The sequence below is a fragment of the Ochotona curzoniae genome, unplaced genomic scaffold (genome assembly GCF_017591425.1).
Source record: "Ochotona curzoniae isolate NIBS_2020 unplaced genomic scaffold, NIBS_Ocur_1.0 contig_1482, whole genome shotgun sequence".
NCBI lineage: Eukaryota > Metazoa > Chordata > Mammalia > Lagomorpha > Ochotonidae > Ochotona > Ochotona curzoniae.
In genome coordinates, this window is record NW_024465100.1 from 5,364,749 (window position 1) to 5,377,311 (window position 12,563).

A 12,563-nucleotide genomic window follows, 5' to 3' on the forward strand; every position below is an offset into this window, starting at 1 on the left:
GCCGCCGGAATTAGAACCGGCACCCATATGGGATCCGGGCACGCTCAAGGCGAGGACTTTAGCTGCTAGGCCATGTTGCTGGGCCCAAATATAAATATTTAAAGATAATTTTTATTTATTTATTTATTTTATTTTTTTTACTTGCTTGAAAGAATCTGAGAGAGGAGCGATCTTCTGTCTGTTGGCTCCCTCTCCAGATTGCTGCAAGGGTCAGGATTAAGCCAGGAGCTCCTTCCAGGTCTCCTACAAGTAACAGGATTCTGCCGTCTTGCTTCTCTCCCTCTCCCAGGGAATTGTCAGGGAACTGGGATTGCAAGTGGAACAACCAGGACACAGACTAGTGCCCAAACAGGATGGCTTTTCCTGCTATTCCACAACACAGGCCCCAAGATTCAATTTAAATAATTGAGAGTTTTAAGTATTGAATACAGCTTTTTATTTATTTATTTATTTTTGTGGCTAACAAATCAGATATAAAATGCATGAAGGCACAAATGAAATGTGGTTATACTATTTTCCTTTCATATTTTGCTTAACTTCAAAAAATGAGAAAATGCTAAGAACAAACAAAAATACCCACCTCTGACCTGACCTCTTCATTGTGGAAGGATTGTTGGCCAAAGCAGGAAGGATTGTCCCCAAAATAGACTGACAGATTTTAACACAAAGATAATGACTATTGGGTTGTGTTTTGGCTGCATGATAGCCTACAGAAAGGGAAAGCTTGCATGACATTTCCTGTTCCTTCCAGCTTTAAGCTTTTATCTTTTCATTTCTTTTACGATTAGGTTTGAGAGTCACTGCTACAGAGGCGATAGAGGGACATCTTCTGTCTGCTGGTTCACTCCCCAAATGGCCACAGAGGCTAGATGGGACTAGCCCGAAGCCAGGAGCCAGGAACCCCAGAGGCAGGAGGCCGGAGGCAGGAGGCAGGAGTTTCCTCTGGATCTCCCACGAGGGTTCAGGGGCCAAGCTCTCAGGCTAGCCTGCTTTGCACTCTCAGGGAGCTGACTGGAAGTCGAGCAACCTGGACTAGAATTGCCCATATGGAGTACCAGTGTCATAGGCTGAGGCTTAACCCATTACAGCACACTGTCAGCCAGTGTTTCTGTTGTTAGATACGAAGTTTTCTCCTTTCCTGCATACTTTGTCTAAACTCTGAATCATTCAGAGAATGAGGTCAGTACACTGCTATTGATCTTGCTCACCATGGCAATGCCAATACACAGAAACCAAGTGAAGGAATCCAAACGCAAGGTGCAGAGCTGCTGGCCTTCATCACTTCGTCAGAAGCATCTCATTGGTAGCCAGCAGAAACGTCAGTGGGGTGCCCTGCTGGGGTTCCAGCAAGTCTGGCCATGTTACACAAACTGGAGAGGCTGAACTGAAAGAAACCTGTCCCGTGGGGGCTCGGGCAGCTTCCCAGAACAGAACTCACTTCAGTAGAAGACTGACTCAGAGAAGCCCTATAAGAAAGAGTTAGTCATTGGATGGGGAGTCATAAATTCAGCGTGGGGTAGCTGTTACTCAAACCTGTCGCCAGTGTAGGCCCATGAAAGCATGTCTGGATCCCTAAGAGAAACAGCCCCGAGTAAGAACATAATGAGCTGTTTCAGAAAAGTGATATACAGTTTTGGGTACAAGCAGTCAGCCTCTGTTAGTTCCCCTAAGAGAGGTCAGTACATTGACACCCATTGATTTTGGCTACATCCTGGCTCTCTTGTTTTGGTTATGTCACAAATCCCAGTAGGGGCCCTTCATAGCCTGGGACAACAGAACAAATGAGGGGGACAAACTGAAGGAGGGCTTGAATGTAATACCCTCACCCCAGGAGCTCCCAGGAAGCTGGTGACCTGACTAACTTAGTAGGCTAGTGAGGTAGAAGAACCAATGGTATTCAAGTCATTGTTGCTAATTGGACCCCATTAGTATTAGGGCTGATGAGTCTAAATAGGATTCTTAGTCAAATATCACTTATGCAATGGTGTGCTAGTTGGTAATTTATAATTATATATAGAATAGCAATAGGAAAAAATTGTAGAACAGCCATTTTATTTGGAATAGCTAGTGTAATTTTAAAAAGAAATATTAATACAGTGATAACTTTTATAAAATACAGTGAAATGCATTACTAAAACAAAAATTTGAAAAACTCATGACAAGGCCAGTGTTGCAAGGTTAAATCCCACCAGCAATAACTTCATCCAGTGTGAGTACCAGCTGCTCAACTCACTGGCCCCCTTCTTGTTTTTTATTATATAAATTTTATTTTTGATACTTTTTACATATTTGATTAGGGTGTGAAGGGTCAAGGTCTAGAGGAAAGTGGGCGAGAACATTGCTTTGACATTCTCTTTTTCCTTCCTGTATCTGGGGGAAGGGGAGAGATAAGGGAAGAAGCTACACCCAGCCTCCCAACCATCCCAGGGGCCCCGGTGTGGGGCATGCTCTGGGTCCTGCTCAAGTGGTTTTAATAGATCAACAGTTCTGTATTGCTGAACTGGCCCCCTTCTTAGCTAAGGTGCCTAAGAAAGCAGTGGAAAGTTGCTTTGGATTGGCTCAGCTCTGGCCGTTGCAGCTACTTGGTGAGTGAATCAGCTGACAGAGGATCTGTCTTTTCTCCTCTCTGTATATCTGACTTTCCAATAAAAATAAATAAATCTTAAAAAAAATTGTACAACAGGGTTCGGTGTGGCACCCTAGCAGGTGCTAATCCCAGCTCCTCCTCTTCCCATCTAGCTCCTTGCTTGTAGCCTAGGAAAGCCCAAAGCCTTGGGACCCTGCATCCATGTGGGAGACCCCGAAGAAGCTCCTGGCTCCTGGCTTTAGCTCAGTTACTGCAGTGAGGCCATTGAGAGAGTGAAGATCTCCTTTCTCTGTAAAATCTGAATTTCAAATACAAATCAATAAACTTTAAAAAGACAAAATATTCTGCTCCCGAGTTTCTAGTTATCATGCAAACAAAGATACCTAATCACACCCTTCTGATGGCTTTTTATCTTGAGCAAGTTTGACAGGAATTTAATTCAGGGCTGGTGAGTTTTGTCTCCACCCTGTAATTGATCCTTTGTTAGCTGCTGTTCTACTTTGTTCCCCAAAATTGTGCTTAAGACTCCACCTTCTACTAGGTTTTCAGGGCCTCTCTTAGAGGCTCCTCCACATCCCCCCCCCCCCTTTTTTTTAAGACTTATTCATTTTTATTGGAAAGGTTGAGAGAAAAAGATCTTCCAGTCAGTGGTTCACTCTCTAAATGGTCACAACTGGTGAAGCTGAGTTGATCTGAAGCCAGGAGCTTCTTTCAGTTCTCCCATGTGGGTGCAGGGTCCCAAGCCTTTGGGTCATTCTCTACTGCTTTCCTAGGCCACAAGCAGGGAGCTGGATGGGAAGTGGAGCTTCCCAGACAGGAACTGGTGCCCATATTGTATTCTGGTGCTTCAAGGTGGAGGATTAGCCTATGGAGCCATAGTGCCAGCCCTTGTCCTATATTTTCATGTTATTTTTTCTGAGGCAACAATCCACATAAAGGTGTCCAAAGGTTTAAAATAAAGGATATAATATTGTAATAGTCATGTGGGGCTTAAGCTGGCATTTCATACCACAATGCCACTTCCTAGACCTGGCTTCTCTGCTTTTGATCCAGTTCCAGTAGTGGGAGCTGGGCCCCAGTCACCCATGTAGGAAACCTGGTTGGAGTCCCAGTCTCCTGGCTCAGGCTCATTGTGGCCATCCAGGGAGAGGATCGGGGCATGGCAGCCCCCTTTCTCACACTGTCACTCTGCCTTTCAAGCAAATAGATATGAAACAAACAAACAAAAAATCCCCAAACTTCCCAGGATCAGTTGAGCAGCACTGCTCCGTTTCCAGCATCCCTTGTGTGTGTGTGTGTGTGTGTGTGTGTCTCCTTCTACCTTACAAAACCAGGGCATAACTTTTCCTTTCTAGATATCAGCTGCCCCCAGGGCATGGAAAAGAGGCACGGCTGCATGGGAAGGAGACTTTCACGAGGGGGAGGCCCTCAGCTACTTGCTTGAAAAACCACCTCAGCAGTGGATAGTTCAACTCAAAGTCTTTTTTCTTTGTTAGATCTTTTGGTGGTTGTTTGGGAGCATATCATTTGGAAGAACCTAGGGGACTTTTGTTTTTTTTTTAATACTGTTCCTTTGATTCTCCTTCTCATGCTGACCATCCACAGCATTGAAAACTTGGACTAGAATCTTCTGAGCTTGCTCTCCTTCTAGCAATATTCAGCCACTGATAGCCCGGTTGAGAACAAATCCATTCTTTAGGATGCATTTTCAGTAGTTTCCCTTTTGTTTTCAACATTTATTCTCAAATAGCTTTGACCCACCGAAATCAGACGTTCTTGAAGATGCCCTTATGTGTAAAAACATGTAAAAAAAAAAAGCTAATGTGCAAATTTTAATGTACTTCCACATTTTAATGACAAGTTTAAGCGGGATAAGGCGATCAATACATGTCCTGCACAAGACATCTTAGGATAAAATTCTGGAGAGAATCGTGGAAGGCAAGCCAGAAGTGTGTAAGGTAAAGGAAGAACTTGAGTCCTGGGCGTCCAGAAGGACTCGCTAGGGGTGGGTAGCAGCTACCTCTGGGACGTGGAGTCCGTTGGCCAGATTTTGTAAAATGTAGCAAAGTATGTACTCGTAAACAAGCTGGAAGGGGACGGAGTGTCCCCACGGGCGGCACGAGGAGGAACAGACGGGATCCACGTCTGAGGGGGTGCTGAGGTACTCGAGACCTTGGCCCGGCGTCGGCGGCCGCCGGAGTTTGTCACCCCGCTCCCCTGCAGGCACAGGTTAGTTGGTGTGGCGGGGCGCAGCCCGGCGCCGTGCGTCTTTGCTTTTTCCTCGGCGCCTCTCCCTCGCAAGAGTGGAAGCTCTCCGGCGGCCAGAACTTGTTCGATTTCTCGCTCGGCGTCTCCCCTCCCCCCGCCCATACCCACGGACACTCCCGGAACATGTCAGCACGGATGATCTCGATCGTGAGAACTCGGAGGACGTTCAAAACCCCCAGGTCAGCGTCCGGGCTTTTCCCGTCCCGCGTGTCCCTGACCCACCCCACCCACCCCACCCCTTCCCCGTCTTGCCACCGAGGGCGTGGGAAGGCCGTGAGGTAAACTCGGGGCGGCCGGCGGGGCCCCGCGTGGGGGGCGTGGTGCTCGCGGCCCGGGTGGCAGTGGAGCCGGTGCTGGGGTGGTGGCGGTGCTTGGGGGGTGGCGGCGGTGGGGGGGAGCGGCTCCAGCTCGGGCCGCCGCGCAGGCGCGCAGCCGTCTCCGCGTGAGTGCGCGCCTGTCCCCGCGCGGGCTCCGTAGCGCGTGTGCCGGCTGACGCAGCCCCGCGAGCCCTCCTCCCGCTCTGCAGCGGCGGGCCGCGGAGTTTGGAGCGTTGGGGAGGGGGCGGGCGGGCGAGCGTGGAGCGAGGGAGGCGGCGGCGGGCAGCAGCAGCAGCAGCAGCAGCAGCAGGAGGAGGAGGAGGAGGAGGAGGAGCAGGCGCCGCCGCCGCCATGGCCGCCGCTATCACCGACATGGCCGACCTGGAGGAGCTCTCCCGCCTGAGTCCTCTGCCCCCCGGCAGTCCGGGGCCGGCGGCGCGGGGTCGGGCTGAGCCCCCTGAGGAGGATGAGGAGGAAGAGGAGGAGGAGGAGGAAGAGGAGGAAGAGGAGGTGGAGGCCGAGGCAGTGGCGGCGCTGCTGTTGAACGGGGGCGGTGGGGGCGGCGGCGGCGGCGGAGTGGGGGGCGGCGAGGCGGAGACGATGTCGGAGCCGAGCCCGGAGAGCGCTAGCCAGGCTGGGGAGGACGAGGACGAGGAGGAGGAGGAGGAGGAGGACGACGAGGACGAGGAGGATGAGGAGGAGGAGGAGGAGGAGGAGGAGGACGAGAGCAGCAGCAGCAGCAGCGGCGGGGGCGAGGAGGAGAGCAGCGCCGAGAGCCTGGTGGGCAGCAGCGGCGGGAGCAGCAGCGACGAGACGCGCTCGCTGAGCCCCGGCGCCGCCAGCAGCAGTAGCGGGGATGGGGACGGCAAGGAGGGCCTGGAGGAGCCCAAGGGACCGCGGGGCAGCCAGGGCGGCGGCGGCGGCGGAGGAGGCGGCGGCGGCGGCGGGGGCGGCAGCAGTAGTAGCAGCGTCGTCTCGAGCGGCGGCGACGAGGGCTACGGGACCGGGGGAGGCGGAAGCAGCGCGACCTCCGGGGGCCGGCGAGGTAGCCTGGAGATGTCGTCGGATGGGGAACCCCTGAGCCGCATGGACTCGGAGGACAGGTCAGTGCCCCGCGCTGGAAGTCCCGGGCGCCCCTCAGGCTGCTGTGTGTGTGTGTGTGTGTGTGTGTGTGTGTGTGTATGTGTGTGTGGTGGGGGAAGCCCCGAGGGGGACTTTCTCCGCTGTGATTTTCCCCCCCTTCACCTCCGGACACCCCGAATCCGCGCGGCCCCTCCTCCCCTCACGCCCCCTTCAACTCGGAGATGCCTGGCGTCCGCCCACGCCGCGCCCCTCTCTCTCTCCTCGCGCCCCGAGCGGCTCTCCCAACTCTGCAACCTTTCCTCCCCGCCCTCTTTCTCCCCTAGCGGCTCTGGGGCTCTCGGCTTGGGGACCGGGGACCGGACCGCGGCTTCCTACCCCCACCCCAAAAGCAGGTCCCGGGGCGGCGGGCGGAGCGGAGGAGGGCCCCGAGGTGTGCCTGGGCCAGCAAGGTCAGCGTCCTCGGGCCGCGCGGGGCGGGCACTTGTCACCCCGGCTTGACAAGCGCTTTCCAACATGGCTGGTCTCTCGCCTGGGTTCGGCTCAACTTCCTTGTCCAGCGAGGAGACCCCCAGCTGCCACTTTTTTTTTCTTGACTTTTTTCGGGGGGAGGGCGGCGAGGAGGAAACGTGCAAACTGTTCTTTTATCTGGAATGAGTCTTTTCCCGGATCCCTCATTCCTCGTTGAATGTGGTCTCCAACGTGGTTTTCTTTTTTTTTTTTTCCGGTTTGTTATCAGATCGGGGAGGAAGTTTTAAAGCATGTATAAATCATTGTGGGAAAGAGTAGTTAAATTGATTTCTTGGAAAATAACTTCGCGGAATTAAGGAGAGTTGGAATTAGCAGTACTGCATTAGTATGTCTCTTAAAAAAAAAATCTTGATTATATAGTAATGCCTGCGCGTTTCGATTTTGTAGAAGGAATCAGTTCAGTTTTCTTAAAACTCCCTAGAAAAAAAGTGGAAACTTAACAGGACCTCAGCCCCCATTTTTTTTTTCCAGGACATTTCAGGAATTTAGTGTACTTTTCCATTATTACTACTTTTACATTTGATACTTTTGGAAAACTTTAGGCTGTAACTAACTTTAGGCTAACTTTTTAAAAAATGCCATTTACGCTTATTCATTTGCTTCTAAAGTTAATGATGTTACTGTCTACTAATGTTTTGACAAGCAAAATTTTTAAGTCTGTAGTGATTTTAATTTAAAAGTTTATTCTGAAGTTCTAGGAATTGTGATTCTTACCTGATAAAAGCAAAAGATAATGCTTATATGCTGTTGGGAATACAAGAGCTGGGGTATTTTGAAAATCTGATCTTTAATTCTGTTTTGATGATTTAGTTAGGAAAACGTCCATGGCGGGGGTAAAGCAGACTGTACAGATCTCAGGAAGTCATGGGTAGGGAAAGGAGAACATCCTTAACAAAAATTTGAACAGTTGATGCGAGCTGCACAGTGAGACAGGTGCCATTTGTCATTTTTCTATATCCTCTCCCTTTAATAATGCTCATTTGGAAGTCCAGCATTATACAGTTGAACAACTGACTCAGTGCACCACGCGTGTGCACACACACCTCTGCTTACAGTGGCAAGGTTTCAGGGTCTTCCTTTATTCTCACTGTCTCATGCAGGTAGGTGTAATTTGGACCTGTTTTTAATGGAAGTGGAAGCAAGTTGGATGTCTCACTCCAAGGAGTAAGTAGGAATAGTGGAGCTGGATGTCCACACAGGTTCCCTCGTCCCTCGTGATCTCCATCTCACGTGAATTAGAATAATTCACCTCAGATATCAAGTGGTGTGTCAGAGTTTTGTTTCGCTTTAGTTAATAGTCTGTCCATCCCATCTCTTCAGGAGACCATGAAGTATTGATCAGGTAGCACCTCAGGATGTGGAGTTTTTGCTTTGTTTGATATTTATCAGACTTAGTTGAACATGTAGTTGTTAACATGATAGGAGGATTTTGAAAGTAAGCAGTGGAGCAGCTGGTCCCCCAAGTCTACGTAGGTCTTCAGATTTCACGTCTTCTCTTTTTTCAGGTTTTCTTGAGACTACAGACTGTAATTGTGTTGGTTCAGGGTTATTTTGTATGAAAAAGCTTGCTAGGAAACTACTTTGTGGCCTTGATAATCTTAATTCTGGAATAACTTGGGTGGTAGTGGGCTTGAAACCTTACCGTGGCCCCCCACCCCCAGTTACTTTACATTTAAACAGGCTCCTTACATTTTATAAAGGATGCTTGAGGTTGCAGTGGTTTTTGTGGATTTCATAGGTGGATTTCATGGTAGGAAGTCTGTATTTTTGTGATTGGAATAGTTTAGTTTTAAGAGGCTTTTAGAGATTTGATGCATTCTTACTAGCAATTCTATTATCAGAACTATTTTTGCCATAATATTCAGTTTTTCTGTAAACTGTACTTTTGAGTTTATCTCATGGTTTAGAGTTTTTTGAAATTTTAATTGTTAAAATTTTTAGTGCTGCTTTTAGAAAATAATTAAATATGAAAGTGTACATACTAGTTTATGACCTTTAGTTGGCATGTACAAACATGAATTGGAAGTATTGGGTGGTGAAAGTGACTTAATTTATAAAATTAAGTGACACTTTACACAAAAAGTCTGCAGGAGAAAGCTATTCAGAATTGCAGATTCGTAACATGTTAGTTTTAGTAAATTTAGAAACTCTTATATTTGATATAAAGTTTTACTTCTATTTTGGTTGTAAAGATCGAATTGCTGTTTTTGAAATTTACTTTGATTAATTAATTTTTAAGGATTTCTTTAGGTAATAAGTTTAGCTATGTGAGACCATAAAATCTGTCTTTTCTTTGAGCTTAAGCTTAATGCATGTAAAAAAAGTTCTGTTTTAGGCTAAATTCCAAGGCTAAATTAATTGTAAAATCTGTAGAAAAATATTTCCATTTTCAAAACCGTTTTGGTCATAGAAAAATACCATAAGAGTTTTGAGCATCTGATTGCTGTGGTTGGCCCTGCCTGGGAGGCCCCTGTGGTTTAGGGGAATGCCTGGGGTCAAGTCCCTGTTCGGCTTCCCACTGAGCTTTATGCTAATGTGCAGTGGGTCCCTGGGCACTTGAGCATAGCTTTTTTGTGGGAATTTGGACAAAGGAATCAGGATGGAAGAACCAGTTTCCTCTCACCCTCTTTCTGCCTCACTGCTTTTTAAATATAGTGGGAAAAATTTTTTAAGAAAAGATTTATTCTAACCCTAGCAGCTAAAGTCCTCATCTTGAGCACACTGGGATCCCGTATGGGTGCCAGTTCTAATCCTGGTGGCCCTGCTTCCCATCCAGCTCCCTGCTTGTGGCCTGGGAAAGCAGTCGAGGACGATTGAAAGCCTTGGGACCCTGCACCTGCATGGGAAGCCCAGAAGAGGCTCCTGGCTTTGGATCGGCTCAGCTCTGGTCAGTGCAGCCATGGCCCAAAGCCTTGGAACCCTGCATCCACTTGGGAGACCTGGAAGCAGCTCCTGACTCCTGGTTTCAGATTGTCTCAGCTCCAGCCGTTATGACTACTCGAGGAGTGAACCATTGTGACCACTTGAGGAGTGAACCATTGGCCGGAAGATCATCTTTTCTGTCTCTCCTCTCTGAATATCTGCCTTTCCAATAAAAATAAATGTCTTTAAGAAAAAGATTTGTTTATTTGAAAGGCAGGCTTACCGTGAGAAGGAGTGATCTTTGGTGGTTCACTCCCCAAATGTTTGCTATAGTTGCTGCAGCTGGGCATGTGAAACTTGGAGCCTGGAGCTTCCCCTGGGTCTCCCACGTGGGTACAGCGCCTCAAGGTCTTGCATGTTCTTTTGCTGCCTTCCCAGGCACTTTAGCAGGGAGTTGGATAGGAAGTAGAGCAGCTGGTGCACAAATGGGATTGCAGAAGGAGGTTTAATTTACTATGCCACAGCACCAGCTAGTGAAAAGAAATTTTAATAAATTAGAAGTTTAAGAAGTACTTGTTGATTGAAATTACCACAGTAGTTCAGAATATCCTCCTTTACTGATGGCAAGAATGGTGACATTGTCCCAATTTTTATGTAGTTTTAGAAGTTTATGATGCCTAGCTATTCAGTCTGATTATACATGAAAGTACTACCTTAGTTTTTTTTATCTATGTAAGTGAGTTCATGTTGGCTTCTATATTGTGATAATTTGTGTTGTATTGTTTTCTCTGTAAGTCATGATTTATTTTGAAAAAACTGAGATCACTTCTGTCCAGTTTACACGTTTCTGCATAAATTCAGGTATCAAATATAGAGCTGTGTGTGTGTAGCTAGGTTGCCACCAAAAAACTGTTGGAATTGAATGTTGTTAGGAAATCCTGTATTTTACTGTTAAGATTTCTAGTTCTGAGTTGTGGCTTTTGCTGTAACTTCTAGCAGAAAATGTCTTTTAAGTCTAATATGTACAATTAGAGATTTCATCTCCTACCTGTTATATTGTTTTTATTCTTAAAATTTTGAATATGCATTTATTTGAATGTCAAAGTTATCAAAAGAGCAGAAAAGACTGAAATAACAGATCTTGCATCTGCTTTTTCACTCAGATGACCATGGTGGCGAGGGCTGTTGGGTCAGGCCACAGCCAGCTGCCATGAAATCTATTTGGTCCCCACAGGGATGGGAGAGGGCCAAGCTGATGGTTTTTCCTAGGCCATCAGCTGGAACCTGAATCAGAAGTGGAACATCCCAGACATGAGCTGGTATCTATATGGGGTGCTGGCCCCTGGTTTTGTTGTTTCTAGCTGGGTAACAAATTTCCCAATATTCAGCAAATTTAAGCCTCAGGATTGGTGAGGTGATGGTGAAGAGGTGAGGGCTGTGGCCACAGTTGCCTGATGGCTTGATTGAGACGGGGAGTGCCTCTCCAGGAAGGTGCAGATATGGAGGTCTGGGCAGGAGGCCTTGTTCAGCTCCTTAACTCAGTGTGTGCGTCCTAAGGCATGGATCCAGCTTCCCTCTGAGAAGGTGATCAGGAAGAGGTGAGGGGAAGCCACTCTACCCTTTTCAGCCTAAATACACCTGCTCAGGTTTTGTGGGAACTGGAGTTGGGAATTCCAGCAGAGAGAACCCTGTACATTCAAGTGGGACAGAGGCATCTTAATCACCAGACTGAAATGCATGTCCATTTCAGTAGTTACTTTAAAATGTAGGTAAAGTTAGTTACCAGTTAACAAAAAAATTGGGATTTATTTTTTAGTAATGAAAAGGAACTCTCAGTAAAATATAAAAATATAAAAAAAGCAAAATATAAAAAATAGCTACATGCTCATTTAAAAAATTTATTTAGTTACTTTTTTTTTTACATGCTCATTTTTATGAGTTTTTTTTTCTTAAAGGATTTATTTGAAAGGCAGAGTTAAATAAAGAGAAAGAGCTCTTCCATTTACTGGCTAATTCCCCAAGTGATTGTAATGGGTGGAGTTGGAGTGATTCAAAGCTGGGAGCTTCTTCCAGGTCTCTCTGCTACTGCTTTCCCAGGAGCAGCAGCCGGGGACTGGATTGGACGTGGAGCTGTGGGAGCCTGGAACCCCACAGCACCAGGCTTTTGCATTTGTGAAATAATTATGTGGGCCTTAGAATTAAATGGACAGTTTTAGGTATGGGTGGGTGTGATGCTTAAATGTTAAAAAAGAAAAAAAAAATTAGTGGCTAGCACTGTGCCCTATTTACTGATGAGGAAGAAACGTCACGGTGCCTCCCCAGATGCTTAGTTTTTAATGAGAAGACTAAAGTAGTAATTGCCTTATTTTCTGTAATTTTTTTCCTTCTGTAATTTGTGACAGTGCATTCAAATTAAAACTGGAGGGAATTATGTATAGTCAGTGAGTAAAGACTGAATGGTAGAAGGGACAACGTTCCATTCAGTATTAGGTGAATATTCAAGAGAGAATTCCAGAAAACCTGATGTAACTAATACATGGGCAGGAATGGGTTTAGCATGTGGACAAGTTCAGTCCAACTCTAGATCTGAGGACGCAGGCTGGAACTGCAGTTGAGGCAGTGGCTCCTGTGGGTCTTCTGATGGGGACACAGTTATGCTCATCTGTTTCATCGCAGGTTTTGGAATCACATTGCTTGGCATCCCCTGAACTCCGTAACTAATCCTTGAGTGTCTTTTTGGGCATTCTGCTCCTGATTCTTTGTTACACGCATTCCTGGCTCTAGGAGCTCTGCATTGTGCTTTTACTGTTGTGTGAGTTAGCATCTTGCTGGGTTTTGTGTTCTCTCTTTGGTGTTGCAGTTGTAGTATTTGCATAATGCCTCACAAATTTATATTTTAGATGAATGATGAAATTCAT

General features: G+C 46.9%; 1 protein-coding gene across 3 annotated transcripts in view; it reads left to right on the top strand.

Moving 5' to 3' along the window:
* The window catches only part of AEBP2 (AE binding protein 2), a 78,208-nt gene that overhangs the window by 18,548 nt on the left and 47,097 nt on the right, over positions 1-12,563 (top strand). The window contains exon 1 of one of the 3 annotated variants that reach the window (XM_040967554.1): positions 5,495-6,275. The exons of 1 other annotated variant lie outside the window; for it this stretch is intronic. In XM_040967554.1, coding sequence (XP_040823488.1) covers positions 5,524-6,275 — 752 coding nt within the window. In that variant the 5' untranslated portion in view covers positions 5,495-5,523. Of the gene's footprint in view, positions 1-5,494; positions 6,276-12,563 lie in introns of those variants that run through there. One more of the 3 variants, XM_040967552.1, reaches the window with a different exon arrangement.